Source organism: Cuculus canorus, chromosome 1 (assembly GCF_017976375.1).
Source record: "Cuculus canorus isolate bCucCan1 chromosome 1, bCucCan1.pri, whole genome shotgun sequence".
Classification (NCBI taxonomy): Eukaryota; Metazoa; Chordata; class Aves; order Cuculiformes; family Cuculidae; genus Cuculus; species Cuculus canorus.
In genome coordinates, this window is record NC_071401.1 from 126,418,208 (window position 1) to 126,438,379 (window position 20,172).

Consider the following 20,172-nt stretch of genomic DNA (forward strand, 5'->3'; position numbering starts at 1 on the left):
GAACTTAAGAAAACAATTAGCCATAACTGGAAGATTCCGATAGTATTATAAGAGATTCTTATGCACAGTTACAGCTCTGTAAGGCTATCAGTCACCTCAATCACAGAAGCCCACTCATTTGGAATCTAAATGATCTAGACTTCAGAAATGGCAGAAGGTTTAATATTAAATCTCCAGCATGACAATAAAATGACATTCTAGACTTGCACGTGTATTTTCTTCTGAGAGAAATGATTCTTTCAAGCTTGACTTTTAACCACTTTTTAACTTCCTGCAGCTCCGTGTTCAAATAGCTAATAATTCTGTAGTCAGCCTCCAGGTTCTTTCTTATCTTATATATAAAGACTTTATATTTTGTAAAGGCATCAAAGCCACTCCAGCCTCAGAGGTTTATGAGTTTCCTTTCTAAAACTCCTAGTTAATTGGTCTCTAATGAGTTTCAGGCTTCCCACCTTATTCTCTGTCTGTTGGAGGACAAAAGAACTTTTACAATCCCTTTGTAGGTAGTAATGTTTGCTTAAGTACAGCAAAGCAGACCATCTGTTGCTTGGAAGAAGGACAATTTTAAGCTCATTTTTATAAAGGGTAGAAAAGGTGACTGTGGGAACTACTAGCCTCACCTCTGTGCCTGGGAAGATCACAGAGATATGGACTTGATGGGTGGACTGTTTGGTGGATAAGGAATTGGTTGGATGGTCACATCCGGGGAGTAGTGCTCAACAGCTCTATGCCCAGCTGGAGATCCGTGAGAAATCGTGTCCCTCAGAGGTCCATACTGGGACCAGTGCTGTTTAATGTTTTCATCAATGATATAGAGAGTGGGATTGAATTTGCAGATGAAACCAAGCTGAGTTGTGCAGTTGTCACACCAGAAGGACGGGATGTCATCCAGAGGGAGCTGGACAAGCTGGAGAAATGAGTTTCTGTGAACCTCATGAAGTTCAACCAGGCCAGGTGCAAGGTCCTACACCTGGGTCAGGGTAATCTGCAGTTTCAGTATAGGCTGAGGTATGATGTGGTTGAGAGCAGCCCTGCAGAGAGGAACGTGGGGGTGCTCGTAGGTGGGAAGATTGACACAAGCCAGTAATGTGCACTCGCAGCCCAGAGGGTGAACTGTATCCTGGGCTGCATCAAAAGAAGCATGGCCAACACATTGAGGAAGGTATTTCTGCTCCTATACTCTGCTCTCATGAGACCCTGCCTCGAGTACTGTGTCCAGTTCTGGAATCCTCAACATAAGAAGGATACGGAACTGTTGGAACAGGTCCAGACGAGGCCATGAAGACGAATAGAGGGCTGGAACACCTCTGCTAAAAGGACAGGCTGAGAGAGTTGGGGTTGTACAGCCTGGAGAAGAAAAGGCTCTGGGGAGACCTTATAGCAGCCTTCCCGTACCTGAAGGGGCAACAGGAAAGCTGGGGAGGGACTTTTAACAAGGACGTGTAGTGACAGGATGAGAGGGAATGGCTTTAAATTGGAGGGAGGAAGACTTAGATTAAACATTAGGGAGATTAGACATTAGCTTAGACATTCTCCAGGATGAGGGTGGTGAGGCACTGGAACAAGTTGCCCAGGGAAGTTGTGCCCGGGAATCTTGCCCCTTAAGTGGGTTTGTCAGTAATAGAGACTTGACTTCTCATTTTCATAACACGGCCTGCTTCTTTAAAAGCAGGCAGAGTGGTTTTTATTCTCTCCTTATGAAAAACATGATGCTGCATGTTGTTATTATATTGCCTTAGGGTATCAGCTTATTTTACTTTAAGCTAACAAGCTGATGAAGAAACAGCTTCTTTTTTTTTCCCATTTTGGCAGACTGAAGTGGCTGGGTACATACAGAGAGATGCCCTATAGCTCTCAGCTACAGACATGATTACTCTGGACTTGCTGATCTTTATTTTTCTTAAAAATTATTTATTTCTGTTAACAATGACACCTTTATTTCCAGACTTTCCAGAGGGATTATTAGGTTTTGTATTCAGCTGACGCTCCCATGCTGGGATGGAGAAAGATGAAAGGTTTGAATATTTAATTAGGATTCTTTTTCTATCAGTTTTCTGATTACAGCAGAAGGCTGGGAGTTAAAGCGACAGTTTGTGTTCTGCCAGTGTATTTCCAGAAAGAATGAATTCAGTTACTGAGTTTTGTATTACAACAAGAATCAGTGGCCCAGGGTACTTGAGACTGGCTGATGAACTTGAAATGGGAACAGAAATCCAGAAATAATGCAGAGACTATGTGCAAGTTCTGCATGCATCTCGGATGTCACCTGCTAGAAAATGCTGAGACATGGCAGTGTAGGATTGGGAGGTAATTTGACACCTTGTACAAAAGTTGGTCAAGCACAGTAATTGTGCAATTATCCTAGAATGCTAAATTACCACCTGAGTCAATTTATTTCCTTTGTGACATTTTCATCAGTTCTGTAGTCTTTTAAAAGGTGAATTACACAAGGTGCGGTGCACACACATACACACACAAAAAAAGACTGTGCCTGTAACACTCTTTATTTAACAAATTAAGAAAGTAAAACACAATCTTCAAAATGGTTCCCTTCTGAGCTGAGACACAGCTGCATATGATGCTGCCAACATCCAAAGCCATTCCACAGAACATTTTCTGAAAGGCCTTTGAGGATGTCTGTCAATTTTTGTTTCATATCTTCAAACAACAAAAAATATGTTCCTTGAAGCGCTGACTTGATCTTTGGGATCTCTTCACTGTAAGTCTCTGTCACTAACTGAAAAGTTTCCATTGTGGATTTCTTCAGTTTCACAAGACACTTTAAGTTAACTCACTATTCACTCTCGCACATTGACATTTCCCAACTGAGGAAAGAAAAGTTCTATATTTGAACATATGTCCACTTGTACTGAGTGAAGTGATCGAGCTGAGTCTTGTCTCACTGTACCAGGTTAGAACATGTTCTATAATTATCTCTTTGACCCTCCCCTCCCTTTCTTGGTTCCCGAGCTATAGGGTCAGTCTCGGGGTTTTTTTTGTGTTGGGCCTCATAGATCTTCTGGTTATGCAGCATGTCTGATGTTTAAAAGGTGGTTCATTCATGTATGTGTCTTGCAATTCTCAGAAGCGTCTATTATCTTGAGAACAAAATTGTCTAACTAAGTCTGTTTTGCTGATGCAGCAAAACTTGTTTCCTATAATCACTTTATTTCAAGACTATGAATGGGCAATTTTTATTGTTCCAGGATCTGGGAATCTCCCCCGTTCCGGGCCTCAAAGGATAATGATGTGCAAGCTATTCAGAAATGTCTTGCTTGTAAAGCCTGTTATACTCATCAGAGAGGTAGTGCCCCTTCTTGTACTAGCCTTGGCTGAAACAGTCTTGAGAACAAAACCTTTTAGTTCTGCATGTTTGCATAACAGGCACAGGGCTGCAGCTGTAGAAGAGATTAAATTTCCCAGGAGAGAGTGGAAACAGCTGAATGGTGGGGATTCAGCACTGAGATGGTTGATTTATTATTATCTCTCTGTGTTCAGTAAGGGAGACACCTCTTCATGTGGCTGCCTTGTATGGCAATGTGGATGCTACTCTGGCTCTGATGGAGGCAGCCCCGAAGCTCGTCAATGAAGTAACGGCATCTAAACTGTAAGCATGTAAAATGGCTGACCTGAAAGGGCAGTGTCAGGACACCCAAATGGTTCAGAATTGTCCAATAATCACCCAGATCCACATTAGAAATTCACTCGGGATCCAAAAACAGCCAGTGAAAATGACCTGCTCAAGGGTGTTCTATTTTGTTGTTCCCTGCCTGAGTTGCTTAACACCTCTGGATACTCTGTTTTCATTACAAGAAATAAACTGTGTACCTATGCTGATCTAAGAAACTTATGTACCCAAATTGTGTACATATGCTGACATAAAAACCCAGAAGTTAATTCTATCCTTGCAATATATCCTGTTCTTGACCTCTTTTCTCCATTTCTCATTCCTATTTGCTTTTTCTGGATTAATAATTGAGCAGAGTCACTTAGTGATAACCTCTGCAGAAATTTTTCAGTGCTGCAAGGAGCAGTATGGATTCAGATGATACTTTTCCTGTCTGAAGCTCATTCTCACAGATGTTGCTAAACAGAGACATGCCAGAGGGAGCAATATAGGCAGCTGTGGGCAGGAGCCTACTCCCTGTCCAAACACACTCAATAAGAGGAGAATGCATCTAAAGCTTTTGTTCATTCATGTAGCCCTCAGGAGCTGTTTTTCCTAAACTTCAGGCTGTTACCTTTAACTCAGTGAATTTTTCAGGGAGGATGTCACTTTTAAAGAAATATTTCATAGCAATTCTGTGCATTGTGTGAGAATTGCATCCTTCTATTTCAGAAAAAGACTGAAAAAAAAGGATTCGTAGTGGTTTACGCAGGAAACCTAACTACCGTTATTTGCCTGTTTTGAAACAAGGTTCTTTATTTCTCTGTTTCTCAGTTTCTCCATCTGTAAAATATACTGAATTATTTCAGACCCATAAACAAAGGCTGCTGCAAAATTTGGTGAAGTAATATTTCCAAGTGTTTGAGATACTCACATAAAAGCTATTACAGAGCTGTAGCAGTATGAGTAGGAGCATAAATGGAATAAATATTGCACTAAACCATTTTGAGAAATACTGAGAGTAAATATTGTTAATTCTGAGTAGTAATTCATTTCACAGTTGTAATATCTGGGTTTGGGTCAAAACAAACTAAAGAGTTCACAGATGAGAAACTAGGCCAGATACTCTGGTCCTTCTCACAGGACAAAATCCAGAATGTCTTCTGTAAATCACTCCCAACATGCAAATAAGTTTGAATTGAGAATTTCAAGAAAATGTAAAGAACACATGCACTTCATCTCCCTAGTTCCATGGATATTCATTACTTATTCCCATGGAAATCTTTGAAATTCCTATATTTTCCCAAGCATCTCTCTGTTTTTCACTAATAAAATATCTCTGGCTGAAAATTTCTTCAAGACAGATGAAAAAGAATGCAAACCCAGAACTATTTTCAACTCCAAATTTAATTTCTATTATCATTTCTCCAAATTCTATAACCTGCTTGTCATATCTCATTCCCTTTATAAATTTGGGTTATTTCCTTAAGATTTTACAGGCCTGAATTGTCGTTTAATAAAAACTAGAGCAGTGCAATAATTGTAATTAGTTGATTTATGTTAGGCAATGATCTGGCCTGTATTTAGTAACTGACAATGGCACAATCAATGAGTGTAAACAAATAAGTTTAGGAGAGCAATTTACTACTACTTTTTATACTGACCCTTCAATTCTTTGTTAGTGATACATCTGTATTTTATATCCCTGCCGCGTGTATATGTGTACATTGTGCTTATATATGCATGTACACTGATAACATTAAAATCTGCTCCTACTGAAGATCATAGATCTTTCCATTCCACTGAGTTTTCAATATTCTCCTCTAAAACTCCTCCTAGGCCATTAGCTAATTTCAGACTGAGTAAGCATAGAAGCTTCCAAAAGAGGGGCAGTTATGCAAGTATATGTCTCCACATAGTCTTTGTAAATAGAGACATTATGAGACTGATAAACTCCTTTGCATCCTACTCACACTATAAAATAAGACTGAAGTGGGATATAGACCTCGTACTACTTCTCTGTGTATGATAGATTTCTCTTACATGAACGCTAAGAAGGTAGATACACACAGGTTCTGTTTTGCCCTGTTAACAGAGATCATCACTAGGAGCTATGATTATAAACAGGAGTCAAGAAAATTATAATCTATTCCTTTCCCTTTTTGCTTGTCCTTTCTGATGTTTGTAAATAATCAAGTCTTTTCTTTGTAATGCTTCTGCTTGTATTTCATTATATGAACAGTTCTTTCTCTCCTGTCCCTAAAACCAATGGGAAATTGCTTCTTTCATTTCTGAGTGAAAGCCTGAAAACAACCTTGGTGTAAATCATCCCTGGGCCTGTGTGGCTTTGCAGAAGTCGTCCTGGGGGCCCTGGTAGACACCAACTGGACTAGGACCCAGCAACGTGTCCTTGCTACGAAGAAAGCTAATTGTGTCCTGGGCTGCATTAGGAGGAGTGTTGCCAGAGGACTGAGGGAGGTGATCCTTTCTCTCTACTCAGCTCCGGTGAGGCCACAGTTGGAGTCATGAGTCCAGGTCTGGGCTCCTCATTACATGAGTGATGCTGCATAGAGTCCAACAAAAGGCCACTAGAAGATTAAGGCACTGGAGCTTCTCTCCTATGAAGCCAGCCTGAGAGAGCTGAAGCTGTTCAACATGTACAAAAACCTGAAAGGAGGGTTTAAAGAAGGCAGAGGCAAACTCTTTTCAGTGATGCCCAGTGACAGGGCAAGAAGCAATCAGCACAAAATGAAACACGAGAGGTTCTGTCTGTATGTCAGAAAACACCCCTATAGTATGAGGGTGGTTAAGCACCAGATCATGTTGACCAGGGAGGTTGTGGAATATATTTAGCCCTGTTCATGACAGGTTTGCTGCACTTTCAGCCATTTTGAACCTTTAGGTCTCACTAAAGAAGAGGCTTGTTCAGAGGGTCTAAATTCAGGATATTAATTCAGAGGAAGAGAAGTGGTCTGCTGGAATCTGATCCAACTTCTAAAAAATTCCAGTATCCACAGTCAGAGAATATATATTTCTCTTCAAAAACAATATCAATTCACCGTTGTTATAGACGTGTTCCCTAGAAAGTTCCAAAGTGTATGATTGAATACAGCATAGCCAAACGTTGTGTTTGTCTTGTGATACTATGTCTGTATGATGTAACCATTATATTTCTTTCATTCCAACCTGCTTGGATAACTCAGGAGATGAGGACAGAATATTGGCCCATCAGACACTGAAATCAGGATCCTTGAAGTCCATAGGAAGAGCTAACTGACGTAGTTATAAATAATGAACTCATACATAGACATGCACAGGAGATCTGGCTGTCTTGTCCTATTGTTTGGGCTAAAATCTGATGGTTTAGCTTAGAGAGATAATCAGATTATGCTGGCCAAGGCTGTTATAGTTGTCTTGTTGGGTTTTTTTTTCCCCTTTCCTCTTCTTTTTCCTCCTATCTTTTCCCTGTCAATTTTTCATATCACCTTCCAGACCCAAGATCCCAATGGGCTGGGCAACCTCCACAACCACTCAATGGCACTTTTAGCACCTTCGAGATCTTCCTCACCATCACTGATAGCTACATCAGCTACAAAGTAGACCTACCCTTCATATATGGCATCACTTACTCAGCCTTTGCTGTTATTGTTCCTCATGCTCAACCTGCTCATTGCCATGACAGCTGACACTCACTGGAGAGTTGCTCATGAGCTGGATGAGCTTTGGAGACCACGGGTGAGAAAACTGTTCAGCTATGTAAGTCCCTGTTGTGAATTATGAAGAGTTTGTTGGAAGGGACAGACTGCTTGCAGTCCTACAAGCAGCACAGTTGGGACACAAATAAGTGATGCATGTTCAGTTGAGGAGAGTTATGGATTTTCTTATGGAGAGAAGAACTTATGAGCAAAAGTAGGGCTAGATGAGAACTACATGTAAGTGTTTCATTACCTCAAAGGTGATCAGAAGTGTGGATTTTATCTTTGCTACATTGGTCTCATGGCAACTATGAAAATACTGTTTCCACTCTTCCTGTATCCCTCAATGCCTGCAATTACTTACTGCAGGTTGTTGCTGCTACTGTCATGCTGGAGAGGAAGCTTCCATGATGTCCTTGTTCTGCAATCTATGTCCAGAAATACTATCTACGGGACAGATGGAATCTCAGGTGAATTCTGTTAGAGTAGACAACTAAACAAAGTAAATTCACATGTGTATACTCATCAGGAAGGACCATCCTGTTCTAAGAAGTCAGAACCAGTGAAACAAACCACATAATGCAGGATGGGATTGTTGGGATCTGACGTGGAGTAGGACAAGAACAAGGGAAAAGATAGAACCAGAGTTTTAAAGACCTTGTTATATTATATTAGGACCTACTCCCATACCTCAAGCAGAGAAATTTTATCTACAGTTCATCACAAAGTGAGGAACAAGCATCATTAAGTGAGGAATACATCTTGCAGGAGTCCTAAGTAAAAGTCTCAACATAGTCACAACCCCATAAACCATCGCTGTCAGAAAACGCCTCTTCATGCTTGATCTTGAGTATCATCTAGTTCTTTCCATTCACTCCCACTCTTGAATTTCAGTAATTTAAACAATTCCTATATCCAACCTAAGTATCTTGGGATGATACAGAGGTGGCATGAAAACTGCCTCACATTGTTTGACCTTGTCAAACAAAGACTAAAAGTGGATATTATTTCTCTCACACAAAAAGAAGAGCAAATTCCTTTCTGCAGGGGAGGCATCATGTCACAGCCACAAGAAAATGGACCACACCTAGGACTGTGGTACTGAAATTCTGCTACATTCTGACTGTGGCTGGATAAAATAAGTCTCAAGAATAGTTCATTGATTCTATGATATATATTTGTGTGAAGCTACTCAACCTAAGATCCTCAGTGTTAATAACCTAGTTCTGTTTCCTAAAGAGGGCTAAAAAGCATCCTAAATTTGAATAAAACCAGTCTATCAGTCCTAACAATAAACATTACATTCTCACTAAGTTCTCTGTGGACACAGTTAAGCAGCTATTCACATTATCCTAGTATGTCCCTAAGCTCACATTTGGTTTCCTAATTGGTAGGTGCAATAGACTGATCTTTCAGTTTGTAATATTTCACCTGTCAAAAGAGTACATTGCTTCTCAGTACAAATCGCAAGCAACCCAGCTATTGGACACCTGCTTTTCTTGTTGTAGGTTTCTTCATTGGGGAAACCCAAATTTGTTTACCATGATCATTGTTATTATTGTTGTTGTTAGTTTGTTCTTGTTATAAGTCTGCAGAGATGCCAGGTTAAAATTGCAACAGTTTTGCAACTTGATTTATAGTAGAGACATTAGAGTACTTTAAATTACTGACCTTCTTAAAAGAGCAGCACTGATAGATCTATTCTTAGACAGCTTATTTCAGACAGTGCCTTTTCACTCATATCTGTCAAAGTAGCTGACTTCTCTGAATAAACCTGATTTTCTTATTTTTAATTACCTGTTCAATAGCAGAGTCAACATGGTTCAAAGAGGAGTAATGCCTGTTCACAGCAACAGAATTGTTTATAAATGATCAATCTGCTACAGCTGTCCAAATGCATAGACAGCAGTAGGTTTGTAAAAAAAATTACCAAAATGCAATGAGAGAGAGAGAGTTGCGTAGATGTAACTCAAATTCTTAGTTTTAACTAGTGGCACTAATTCTTAATTCTAGTGCCACTGTAAACTGGAAAAAAATCCAACCTTACTTAGCATGGACTGAATTTAAGGGATTAGTTTTGAGAAGGAAACAGCATTACTGCTGCTAGCTAAGCATGCTTGGTCTTGTATAACAGACATAAATAACAGACCAAATTCTATGAACTAGTTCAGGCATAGATGCCAACCCACTGAACTTACACTTGTGAGCTGCTCCTACAGCAGCTGACTGAAAGGCCACGTTACTCTGTCTGTTCAAAGAACAGAGGTCATGGAAGAAACTAGAAAAAAAATCTTGATATATCTTCATGTTTCAAGGGAGATTATTTGAGGAAGAGAGTTTTCTTATCACCCAGACAAGAGTAATAAGATACATAAGCTACAATAGGTTTTTGAGGGCAATTAAGCCTACTCTTCTGTTTCAGATAGCAGAACACTACAAAGAACAGATGGTCTTTGAACAGATCCATGTTACAAACCGGCAAACTCCAGAACACACAGTGATTTCTCATTAGGTCAATGCAGCACTTTCAGTCACAGAGAAGTCGAACAGCTTCATATAGAGACAATGATGATCTTGAATGCCACAACAAAACATAAATTCTGAGGCAGCTGCCGTTTTTCCCATATAGTTTTGAAAAGTGCAGGATCAGACTAGCTTTTTGTAGGACATGGGGATTGCTTTTCCATGCTGTCTTTTAACATCTAGAAATTCAAATTTACATGTGAACTACATCCTTAGGATGCTTGATACTCATGAATAGTTGCTGGCATGGATACATGTGAATTGCCCACGGCATTGCTACCTGTAGCATCAGCTTGTTTCAGGGAAGAAAAAGAATCAGTTTTGTCCTGAACCAAAGTCTATTGTTTAGCTGCATCTGTATGCATAGGAAGTGTGTAGTTGACTGCTGAGAAAGCATGCCAAAGGCAGGATAGATTCAAGCTGGTTACCTTCTCTTAGACTAGCCCCTAGGTTGATTCATTAGCTGGAATCCCTGACCAAGAAGCAGCTCTACCTTCTATTGCTTATTAAAGATAAGTTCCTTGATATTGCTCATCATTTCCTACCATACTTAGAGGCTTCATTCAGCTTAATAGCACGTGAATTGTCTAGGACTAAGTATGTTACAGCAGCTCTCCTTCAGTAGCATTAGGCAGCTTGTGCTCCCGCAACTATCCCTCATATAGTGCTGCCAAAGGATCCTTGAATTTTAAAAAACAAGCGAAACAAAAAATAGGGACTGTAAGCCATATCATCTGCACGTGCACTGAGCGTGCTTGCATGCCAAACAAAAATCACTGTGTAGGTCATACTGTCATTGTTTCCTCAACCTCATTCCAGGCCTACGTGCAAAAATCTTAGCTTACATGCTTGTCTTTGATTACTCTGGGTGAGCAGGATCTGCTTTTGACAGCGTGTGCACAGACATGCAGCTCCTGGCTGAGAGTTCCACTTGGCTGCTGAAGCAGCATAGGTGTGAACATGCTTGCCTGGTGTACTTTTTGGCAGCATCATAACTGACATGCTGGTGCAGACTCAATTGTCTGTCCAGGAGACTGTTCAGCAAGAGATAACAAAAAGGCATGTGCCAGGAACCTCATTAGTAATAATTACAAAACAACTTGCCTTAAAGTGAAGTTCCTCCCTGTTTCCAAATACTGAAAAGTTGGTCTTCAAGCAGAAGAGCTATTAGTGTGCAATATATTATTTCCAATTTCTGAGTTTTCACACAAATGCCTAATGCCCTCATGAAGGTCTGTGCATTGATACCTATGAATTTAATTTACTCAGTCTTCTTATATATTGCATATTATAGATATCACGTTGAGTAAATGTGGACATAAGCTCCTTAATCTTCCATTGCTTCTCTGGCAAAGAATATGGCTCTGTAAAACTTTTTTTGCATTGTTTCTCACTCTTCTTGTGAAGGAATATCAGGTGCCTAGGGGAGCCCCACTTCTTTCCCCCCTGATTCCTATCCCTACCTGTTGAGGGTGCTCATACACTGTGGGATATCCCAGATGATATTTATGGAAACAGAACATAGGATTTCTACTTTCACGTAAGATTGAGAAAAGTGAGAGCAGGGTATTTTCAATGCTTTTGCCATGACTGCCTCTCATCCATGCTTGCAGAGCTGAGGGACCAACACACTGACAAGTAACACAAGACGCATTGTGACACTTTGCATCCCAAATTGTGAAAGAAGTTAAGTACTCTGAAAATAGGGAACACCCTGGAAACAAAGAGAATGGGCAGATTTCTTACAGAAGACAGTTGCCTTTTTGCACTCCATCTGTGACCCCAAGGCACTGTGCAGTTCTAGCCACAATCGGGACATCTTGGCACTATCACAGGGATAGTTTTCAACCTTGCCTTAGAACAGGAAGAACAGCACATATGATGTCCAATCACCACTTGCCTGCCTTAGTATAAGGAGTAAATCCCTTTCTTCTGATTGTGACAGAACAACTTCACCATAACAACTTCACCATAGGCTTCATATGCAATCAAAGTAAATGTCCTGCTGCCTGAACTACCACCAAGCAGTACATTTCACTGCAGCTCCCCATAAAGGGCTATTAAACCTCCTTGTCACTGACGTGAGATTTGGACAAGGCACCTATTTTGTCTCCCACTGCGTGAAGACAGAGAATGTATTTTCTGCATATGTTTCCACTAGGCTAAAAAGAGATCATAGGACTTGAACTAGGTCACTGATTTCTCCACTAATATTGACCACCCAAGGAATGCAAAAAGCATAGCCTTGCTGTGTTTCCCCAAATGGCCCGCAGAACTTCTAGAATATACTCATATGAATATGCATACATGCATTGTTGTCTTCTGGTGAATACATGTGGAAGGTGCTAGAGACCTCTGATTCCTCTTAACATATCATGCTTAATATGCTCTCTGGAGAGGACACCACCTGTTCAAGTCTCAGAAGCTGTAGGCGGAGCTGACAGTCAACATGAAACCATGTAACTGGGTATGTGAGTATTCTAAGTTTGTAGAAATCTCTTAAAAAGCAAAAGACTCAAATTTTCCAGGATAGGACTCACTCTTGTTTGATGTGTTTTACTTCTTTAGAATCTACACACTCTCATTTTATTGCTGTGAATATTTTATTCTTGTTTCCTTGTATTTTTATATTGACTTTTTTGTACCTGAAAGAATGCACTGTTATTCTCCCATTTCAAGTAAAAAGAATTAACAATAACGTTGCTCCAAGGGTGTGATAAGAGTCTGAACTGTGTTGACTATTTTACTGCAACTGCTCCGGTGATCTTCCCATCATATTATGGGATTCTCCAATAACTATTAAAAGTGGCTTCTCAGACTTCAACTGCTAGCTTGACTGGGAGTTAAAGTTACAAGGCTTTTGTAACCTTGACAGATGGAAAAATACAATAAGTTCATGACTAGTTCACAGTGAGCCAACAGATGGGCGCAGATCAGAACCGCTAAGGTTATTTCCTCTTCAGACACAATGAAAGTATCTTTATGTAATGTCTTCATTGGGGTCTTGCTTAACATACTCATTTCCATTTCCCTCTCTATGCGTTGGTGAGGCAGACAAGTGTATAATCTACTAGTTTTCCTCTCAAGCTCAAGCTTTATGTTTTCATACTCCTCCATGAGGACAGATGGAGAGACACAGTCCTAAAACTCTGCTCCTCCTCAAAGTAGATCTTTCCTTAAGCAGACACTAGTCTGTCTGAAGAGAGACAGAGCTCTGTCATTCTGGTCCCTCTCAAGCACCTCTTATCAGACTACATAGCTGATCCCAGTGACATTGTTATTCCTTTTTAAGGACTGAAGTGACTTGTGGGACTTCCTTGATGACTCGACAAGAATTTGTGAGAGATTCACTTCCCTTATTCCAAATGTCTGTTTGGTGTTGACAGCTGCAGGTCTGCATTTTCTTCAGAAACAATATTCAACCAGCTGTGCCCACTGATGTTGCTGGCTAAGATGAGAAAAAGAGCAAGTATTTTTCAATAGCAAAGGAAATCAGATTTTTTGACACACTCTTCAATGTCTGTAAGGGGTCAGAAGAAAACAAACCCCAAATGCTGTCTGCTTGGGATTTCAGAATATCAGAATTTCCTCTCAAGAACAGGCTTGTGAGGACCAGAATCTTTTTGTTTCCCTTTCTACTTGCAGATTCAGCAGGATGGATTCTAGGAATCTTTATTGTTGGAGTCCCATAACTACAGTTGCATAGCACCACGAACTTGCTGCTCCTTGCATCAGCACAAAGGATTAGTAAGTATCCCTCCTGGATCATGGAGCATGCCCAAGAACTGCACACAAAATGACACAGAATTTTGAGGCCTTTACTCTCAACCTCTTTACCAGCTTACAAATCTTATTGCTTACCACATACTGTGCATTAATTAGAACATGAGTTCCGGAGCAAGCTGGCATGCCAAGTGATAGCTCGATGCTCATCTCTATCCGAGTAATGATCTCTCACACCATTATGGCATTCTTTTGGTAAAAAAAGGTGGGTTTTTTTGTTGCCTTCATTATGTCTTTGTCGCTTTGCTAGAATCCCAGCTACAGCAAAAGCCTGCTGATGGCTTTGTAAAATTGTCTGATATCTTTTGCTGGCAGAGAAGAGGCAACAGGTGCTCATGATCTGTCCATATTATTCCATCTCCTCTCCATGTTGTTACAACTTTCCTTCCCTTAACCCACTCCCAGTATATGATGTAAGCCACATGTATACGCCACCAGTTATTTAGCTCTGCTTTTGAATCATGGCAAGGGTTTGTTTTTGCATGGATACGTAGTGTGCACTCTCTGTGTCCATCAAGTCTTTAAGCAGCATACTGACATCTCTTTTTTCTTACAGTGAAAACCCCTCTGAATTCCCCAGCACCTTTCCAGAGCTTGAGACTAGTGGAATAAGGATGGTGTAAACATCACACTTCAACTGTTTCACGCTGATTCAAGTGGACTCGCATGAGCTGGATGCTGTTCAGAATCTTTTTCTGGTGGCCAACGAGAGTGATGCCAATACGCTGGATATCTCTGGAAAAGAACAGAGGATGTGGAAGGTGTTAAAATTGGGTTCTTGTTCTGAACAGTCCAAATACATTTCCCTGTAGATCCAAGTCAAAATGTCTGATCTACTGATAGATATTCCTGCTCATGGCAGGGGGCTTGGATCTTTAAAGGTCCCTTCCAACTCAAAACATTCTACAGTTCTAAGCACGTTCCTTTAACTGGCTCCTGTCTTCTAAATAACACTTGAACTTAGTATATGCTTACAAAGAAGATAACAAGGATCAGCAATAGAGCTTTAAACTAGATATGAAAGGGGAATGGGACAAAACCAGGCTTGACAGAAAATAGCTTGGGGAATGGTGTGCTAGCAAGAACCTTTGGTCCAGCACTCCAAGTGGCAGAAAAGATGCAACGATTATTGATGGGTTAGTAACTACAGCAAGTAGTCACTTAGGTATCAAGACTGTTCCCCTCAGGAGCATGGAGGGACCAACAACCAGACGGAAGTGCATCTACACCAATGCACACAGCATGGGCAATGAACAAGAGGAACTAGAAGTCATCGTACAGCAAGAAAACTATGATATAATTGCCATCATGGAAATGTGGTGTGATGACTCGCATAACTGGAGTTGTGCCACGGTTGGCTATAAACTTTTCAGGTGCAACAGGCAAGGAAAGAGAGGCAGTGGGGTAGACCTTCATGTTAGAGGGTGTCTGCCTTGAGCTCAATAATGGTGTCGATAGGGTTGAGTGCTATGGGTAAAAATCAGCAGAACGCCCAATAAGGCCACCTGGTCAAGAAGAAGAGACTGATGAGATATTCTACAAGCAACTGGAAGAAGTCTCGCAAACACTAGCCCTTGTTCTTGTGGGAGACTTCAATTTACCAGATGTCTGCTGGAAGTACAATACAGCAGAGAGGAAATAGTCCAGGAGGTTCCTGGAGTGTATGGAAGACAACATCCTGACACAACTGGTGAGTGAGCTGACTAGGGAAGTCATCCCACTGGATGTGAACAGAGGCTGTTTGTGAACAAAGGCAGCCTTGTGGGAGATGTGACGGTTGGAGGCCACCTGGGCCACAGTGATCATGAAATGATAGAATTCTCAGTTCTTGGAGAAGTAAGGAGGGAGGTCAGTAGAACGACCACCTTGGACTTCCGGGGGCAGACTTTGGACTATTTAAAAAGCTGATTGATAAAGTTCCATGGGAGACAGTCATGAAGGGCAAAGGAACCCTAGAAGGCTGGATACTCTTCAAGAATGAAATTCTGGTGGTGCAATAGCAGGCTGTCCCCGTGTGCCCGAAAATGAGCCAGCGGAGAAGAAAACTGGCTTGGATGAGCAAAGAGCTTTGGGTGGATCTTGGAAAAAAGAGGAAAGTCTATGAGCTTTGGAAGAATGGGCAGACATCTCAGGAAGACTATGAGGATGAAGTGAGATCATGCAGAAAGAAAATCAGGACTAAAGTCCAACTAGAATTTAAATTGGCTGGTTCTGTGAAAGATAGTAAAAAAAACGTTTCTACAAATATATTAACAACAAAAGGAGGGTCAAGGAGAATCTCCATCCTTTGCTGGACACGGAGGGGACATTAGTGACAAAGGCTAAGGATAAGGCTGAGCTACTTCATGACTTCTTTGCCTCTGTCTTTAATAGTAAGGTAAGATGTTCCCTTGGTAGAAAGCCTCCAGAGCCAGAGGACAGGAAGGGGGAGCAGAACAAAGCTCCAGTGGTCCAAGACGGTGATGCGGCCAACAGGCCAGCTGAAGTGCCTCTATATAAACACACGCAGCTTGGGCAACAAACAGGAGGAGTTGGAAGCTACCATGCTGCTAGAAAGCTATGATCTGATCGCCGTTACTGAAACTTGGGATGAATCCCATGACTGAAGTGTGCTTATTGATGGCTACAGGCTGTTCAGAAGGGACAGACCAGGAAGGAATGGCACAGTCGTTGCCCTCTATATCAGGAAATGGATAGAGTGTGAAGAGGTGTCTCTGAAGAATAGCCACGAACAGGTTGAAATCTTATGGGTGAGAATATAAGACCAAGGCAACAAAAGGAACCTTGTGGTTGGTGTCTTCTACAGACACAACATCTGCAACAAAGGAAGCTTGGCCAGTAGGGCAAGGGAGGTGATTCTTCCCCTGCCAATTCTGGAATTCCCAATATAAGAAGCATATGGAACTGTTGGAATGGGGTCCAGAGGAGGGCTACAAAGATGATCAGAGGGGTGGAGCACCCTTGCTATGAGGACAGGCTGAGCAAGTTGAGGTTATTCAGCCTGGAGAAGAGAAAGCTCCAGAGAGACTTTATAGCAGCCTTCCAGTACCTGAAGGGGCTACAGGAAAGCTGGGGAGGGACTTTTTACAAGGGCATTTAGTGATAGGATGACAGGGAATGGCTTTCATGAGGAAGAAATTGTTCATGATGTGAGTGGTGAGGCACTGGAACGGGTTGACCAGGGAAGTTGTAGATGCCTCCTCTCTGGAAGAATTCAAGGCCAGGTTGGATGAGGCCTTGAGCACCCTGGTCTAGTGTGATGTGCCCATGCCCATGGCAGGGGCTTTGGAACTGGATGATCTTTAAGGTCCCTTCCAACCCAAACCATTCTATGATTCTATGAAATGTTTAGAGACCTGCTGGGTGAATTAGACATTCACAAGTCTATGAGGCCAGATGGGATCCACTCAAGGGTATTGAGGCTGCTGGTGGAGGTGCTCACCAAACGCCCTTCCATTATCTACCAGCAGTCTTGGCTGACTGGGGAAATTCTACTGGAGGCTGGCAGATGTTACACCCATTTACAGAAAGGATCAGAGGGAGGATCCAGGGAACTACAGGCCTATCAGTCTGACCTCAGTGCCTGGAAATATCATAGAGCAGGTCATCTTGAGTGCTATCACACAGCACAGAGAAGACAACCAGGTGATCAGGCCCAGTCAACATGGGTTTATGAAAGGCAGGTTCTGACAGACTTACCTGATCGCTTTCTATCACAAGGTGACCTGCTTAAAGGATGAGGGAAAGGCTGCGGATGTAGTGTACTTGGACTTTAGTAAAGCCTTTGACAATGTTTTTCACAGTATCCTGCTTGAGAAACTGGCTACCACTGGCCTGGACAGCTGCAGCCACTGCTCAGTAAAATCCTATCTAGATGGCTGGGCCCAGAAAGTGGTAGTAAATGGATTTAAATTCAGTTGGAGACCGGTCACAAGTGGTGTCCCCAGAGCTCAGGGCTGTGTCCAGTTCTGTTCAATGTCTTTATGAATAATTTGGATGAACGGACTGAATCTACCTTTACCAAGTTTGTGGATGACACTAAGCTGAGCAGAGGTGCTGATCTGCTTGAGGATAGGGAGGTTCTACAAAGGGATTTGGACAGGCTGGATCAATGAATGGTATGTGGTTTAACAAGGCCAAGTGCTGAGTCCTGCACCTGAGCCACAACAACCCAGTGCAGTGCTACAGGCTTGGGGAAGAGCGGCTGGAAAGCTGCCTGGCAGAGAACAACTTGGCGGTGTTGGTAGACAGCCAACTGAATATGCCCAAGTGGCCAAGAAGGCCAATAGCATCTTGGTCTGTATCAGGAACAGTGTTGCCAGCAGGACCAGGGAAGTGAGTGTGCCCATGTACTCAGCGCTGGTGAGGCCACACCTTGAATACTGTGCTCAGTTTTGGGCTCCTCACTACAGGAAGGACCCCGAGATGGTGGAGCATGCCCAGAGAAGGGCAATGAAGCTGGTGAAGAGGCTATAGAACAAACCTTATGAGAGGCAGTGGAGGGAACTGGGGTTGTTTAGCCTGGAGAAAAGGAGGCTGTGGGGAGACCTTATCACTGTCTACAACTACCTGAAAGGAGGTTGTAGGGAAGTGGGTCTCTTCTCCCAAGTGATAGGTGACAGAACAAGAAGAAACAGCCTCAAGCTGCGCTGGGGTGGGTTCAGATTAGACATCAGGAAAAATTTCTTCACCAAAAGGGTTCTCAGGCACTGGCACAGGCTGCTCAGGGATCTGGTTTAGTAGTGGATAGGTACGGTTGGACTTGATATTAAAGGTCTTTTCCAACCAAATGTTTCTATGAATCTATCACTCTATATGTTATGGCTTGTTCTATGCAGGTGGTTATTACCTGTGGCAGATGTCATAAACATTGTGATGTAGTAGCCTCTCTGGAACAATGACAGTATGTTTTGTATCATGTATATGGGATCAATAATAGTGCTTATAGAAACAGATTACAAATGTGCAATGGTATGGAGGGTGTCCTGAGGCTCCAATAAGACGTAAGGAACAGAAGCTATTTTACTACAGCTTCCCTCTCCTTTTTCATCTGTACATACCCTCCACATAGCCCTTACTAAATATTTCTCACTCTGCTTTCCCTCTCTCCATGGAAAAATCAGTGTCTGGTATCTTCTGCTCTCTGCCCCTCTACTTACTCCAGAGTCATGTGTGATATGACATCAAATGTAATCAGACCAGCCTGGTCAAAATTCTCCTTGTAACAGCCCATCTTGATAGCATCCAACCACTCATGGGCATTGCTGAGCGAAGGGAAATCTGGAGGAGAGTTGCTCAGGAGAGGCTGAGATGGTCTGCAAAAGAGACAAGTTCTAAAATACCAAGTTATCAACATCAGCTGATCACACTGGTAAGGTCAGAGTTATGAGAGGGAGAGAATGTAACCTCTGAAGAGCACAGAATTGAGCAGAAAAATTATATTTGTTCTTTATGCCTTGGTCCCTAAAGTCCCACCTTGTTACCCTGTTTGTAGACTACCTGTGTTCCCTTTTCTGCCTTAGTTTGAAAACAATCAACCCAAGAAATTGATCGTTCCTTCCTATTTTGTACTCTCTCAGGCACATTCTCTTCTTGCTGCCCAGATCCTTCCACACTTTCCGGGTCTAGACCTATTAGCTGGGCAAAGAGTTGCAGTGAGGAGGTTTCTGAGGCACAGAGATGAGACATTATAACTTTTTACCTTTGTGACTAGTTCTCCCTCTCCTAGATGCACTCCTTGGATTAGAAAGCAACCTATGAGACAAGTGCATTTTTTCAGCTCTAACACCCATCAGATAAAAGCGTAACAGTAAAAGGCTAAATAAAATGACTGTTTATATATGGCATTTACTCTTTTCCCTGCCATCTTGTGATCTGAATCTGTCTCAAAGCAATAAGTATCTTTATGTGCTGTTTTTCAGTAAACTGGGCGTGACCAGGCACATTTCCTCTCCCGTATCTGTGACATACATTGCAGTGAGACAAGATGTATAAACGCAAGGAAAAACCCTCCAGGCTAGCCATCATCAGCCCAACAGCCATATAGTTCTGGTGCCATTTACCCCCCGTGAGACTTCTCCTTCGCTGATATCCTGCCTCTGGTTCCATCAGGCTGCAAAATGCAGTTGGGATAAGGGATGCAATCTGCAGTTCTACTTAGTTTTAGCTACAGAATTCCTTCCCTCCATAAGCTAAGGTCTTGTCTTCTTTCATCACTTCTTGTGATCACATAGTATTTTATGATCACAGAATATCTTATGCAGCTGAATCCAGATGTGTCCCTCCCTTTATTTCCTAAGATCCCTCTCATGTTCCTCCTCAGTACACCCCATCAAGAGATTCATCTCCACACACAATCAGCACTCTGAACTCCTCATCAATCATTAAGTCAATCAGGATAGACAGTTCTTCTAACACTCTCCCCCATTTTTTTTTCCCTTCCTGTTTGGTCCCAGTCATAGATGTAAGGTTTGGAAAAAATACTATACAGCCTGATTTACTGCTTTCTTTTCCTCATCATGCCTGCCTAGAGACAAGAGCTATTATTTTGCACTAAATCTTCAT

At 41.9% G+C, this 20,172-nt stretch overlaps 1 protein-coding gene across 4 annotated transcripts in view; it reads right to left on the minus strand.

Moving 5' to 3' along the window:
• Positions 1-1,269: 1,269 nt before the first annotated feature.
• The window catches only part of EPHB6 (EPH receptor B6), an 88,759-nt gene continuing 69,856 nt past the window's right edge, over positions 1,270-20,172 (minus strand). The window contains exons 15-16 of one of the 4 annotated variants that reach the window (XM_054050757.1): positions 18,768-18,923; positions 1,270-14,343 (exon numbers count right to left, since the gene is read on the minus strand). In XM_054050757.1, coding sequence (XP_053906732.1) covers positions 14,235-14,343; positions 18,768-18,923 — 265 coding nt within the window. In that variant the 3' untranslated portion in view covers positions 1,270-14,234. Of the gene's footprint in view, positions 14,344-18,767; positions 18,924-19,309; positions 19,363-20,172 lie in introns of those variants that run through there. The other 3 variants (XM_054050549.1, XM_009566669.2, XM_054050622.1) reach the window with 3 other exon arrangements.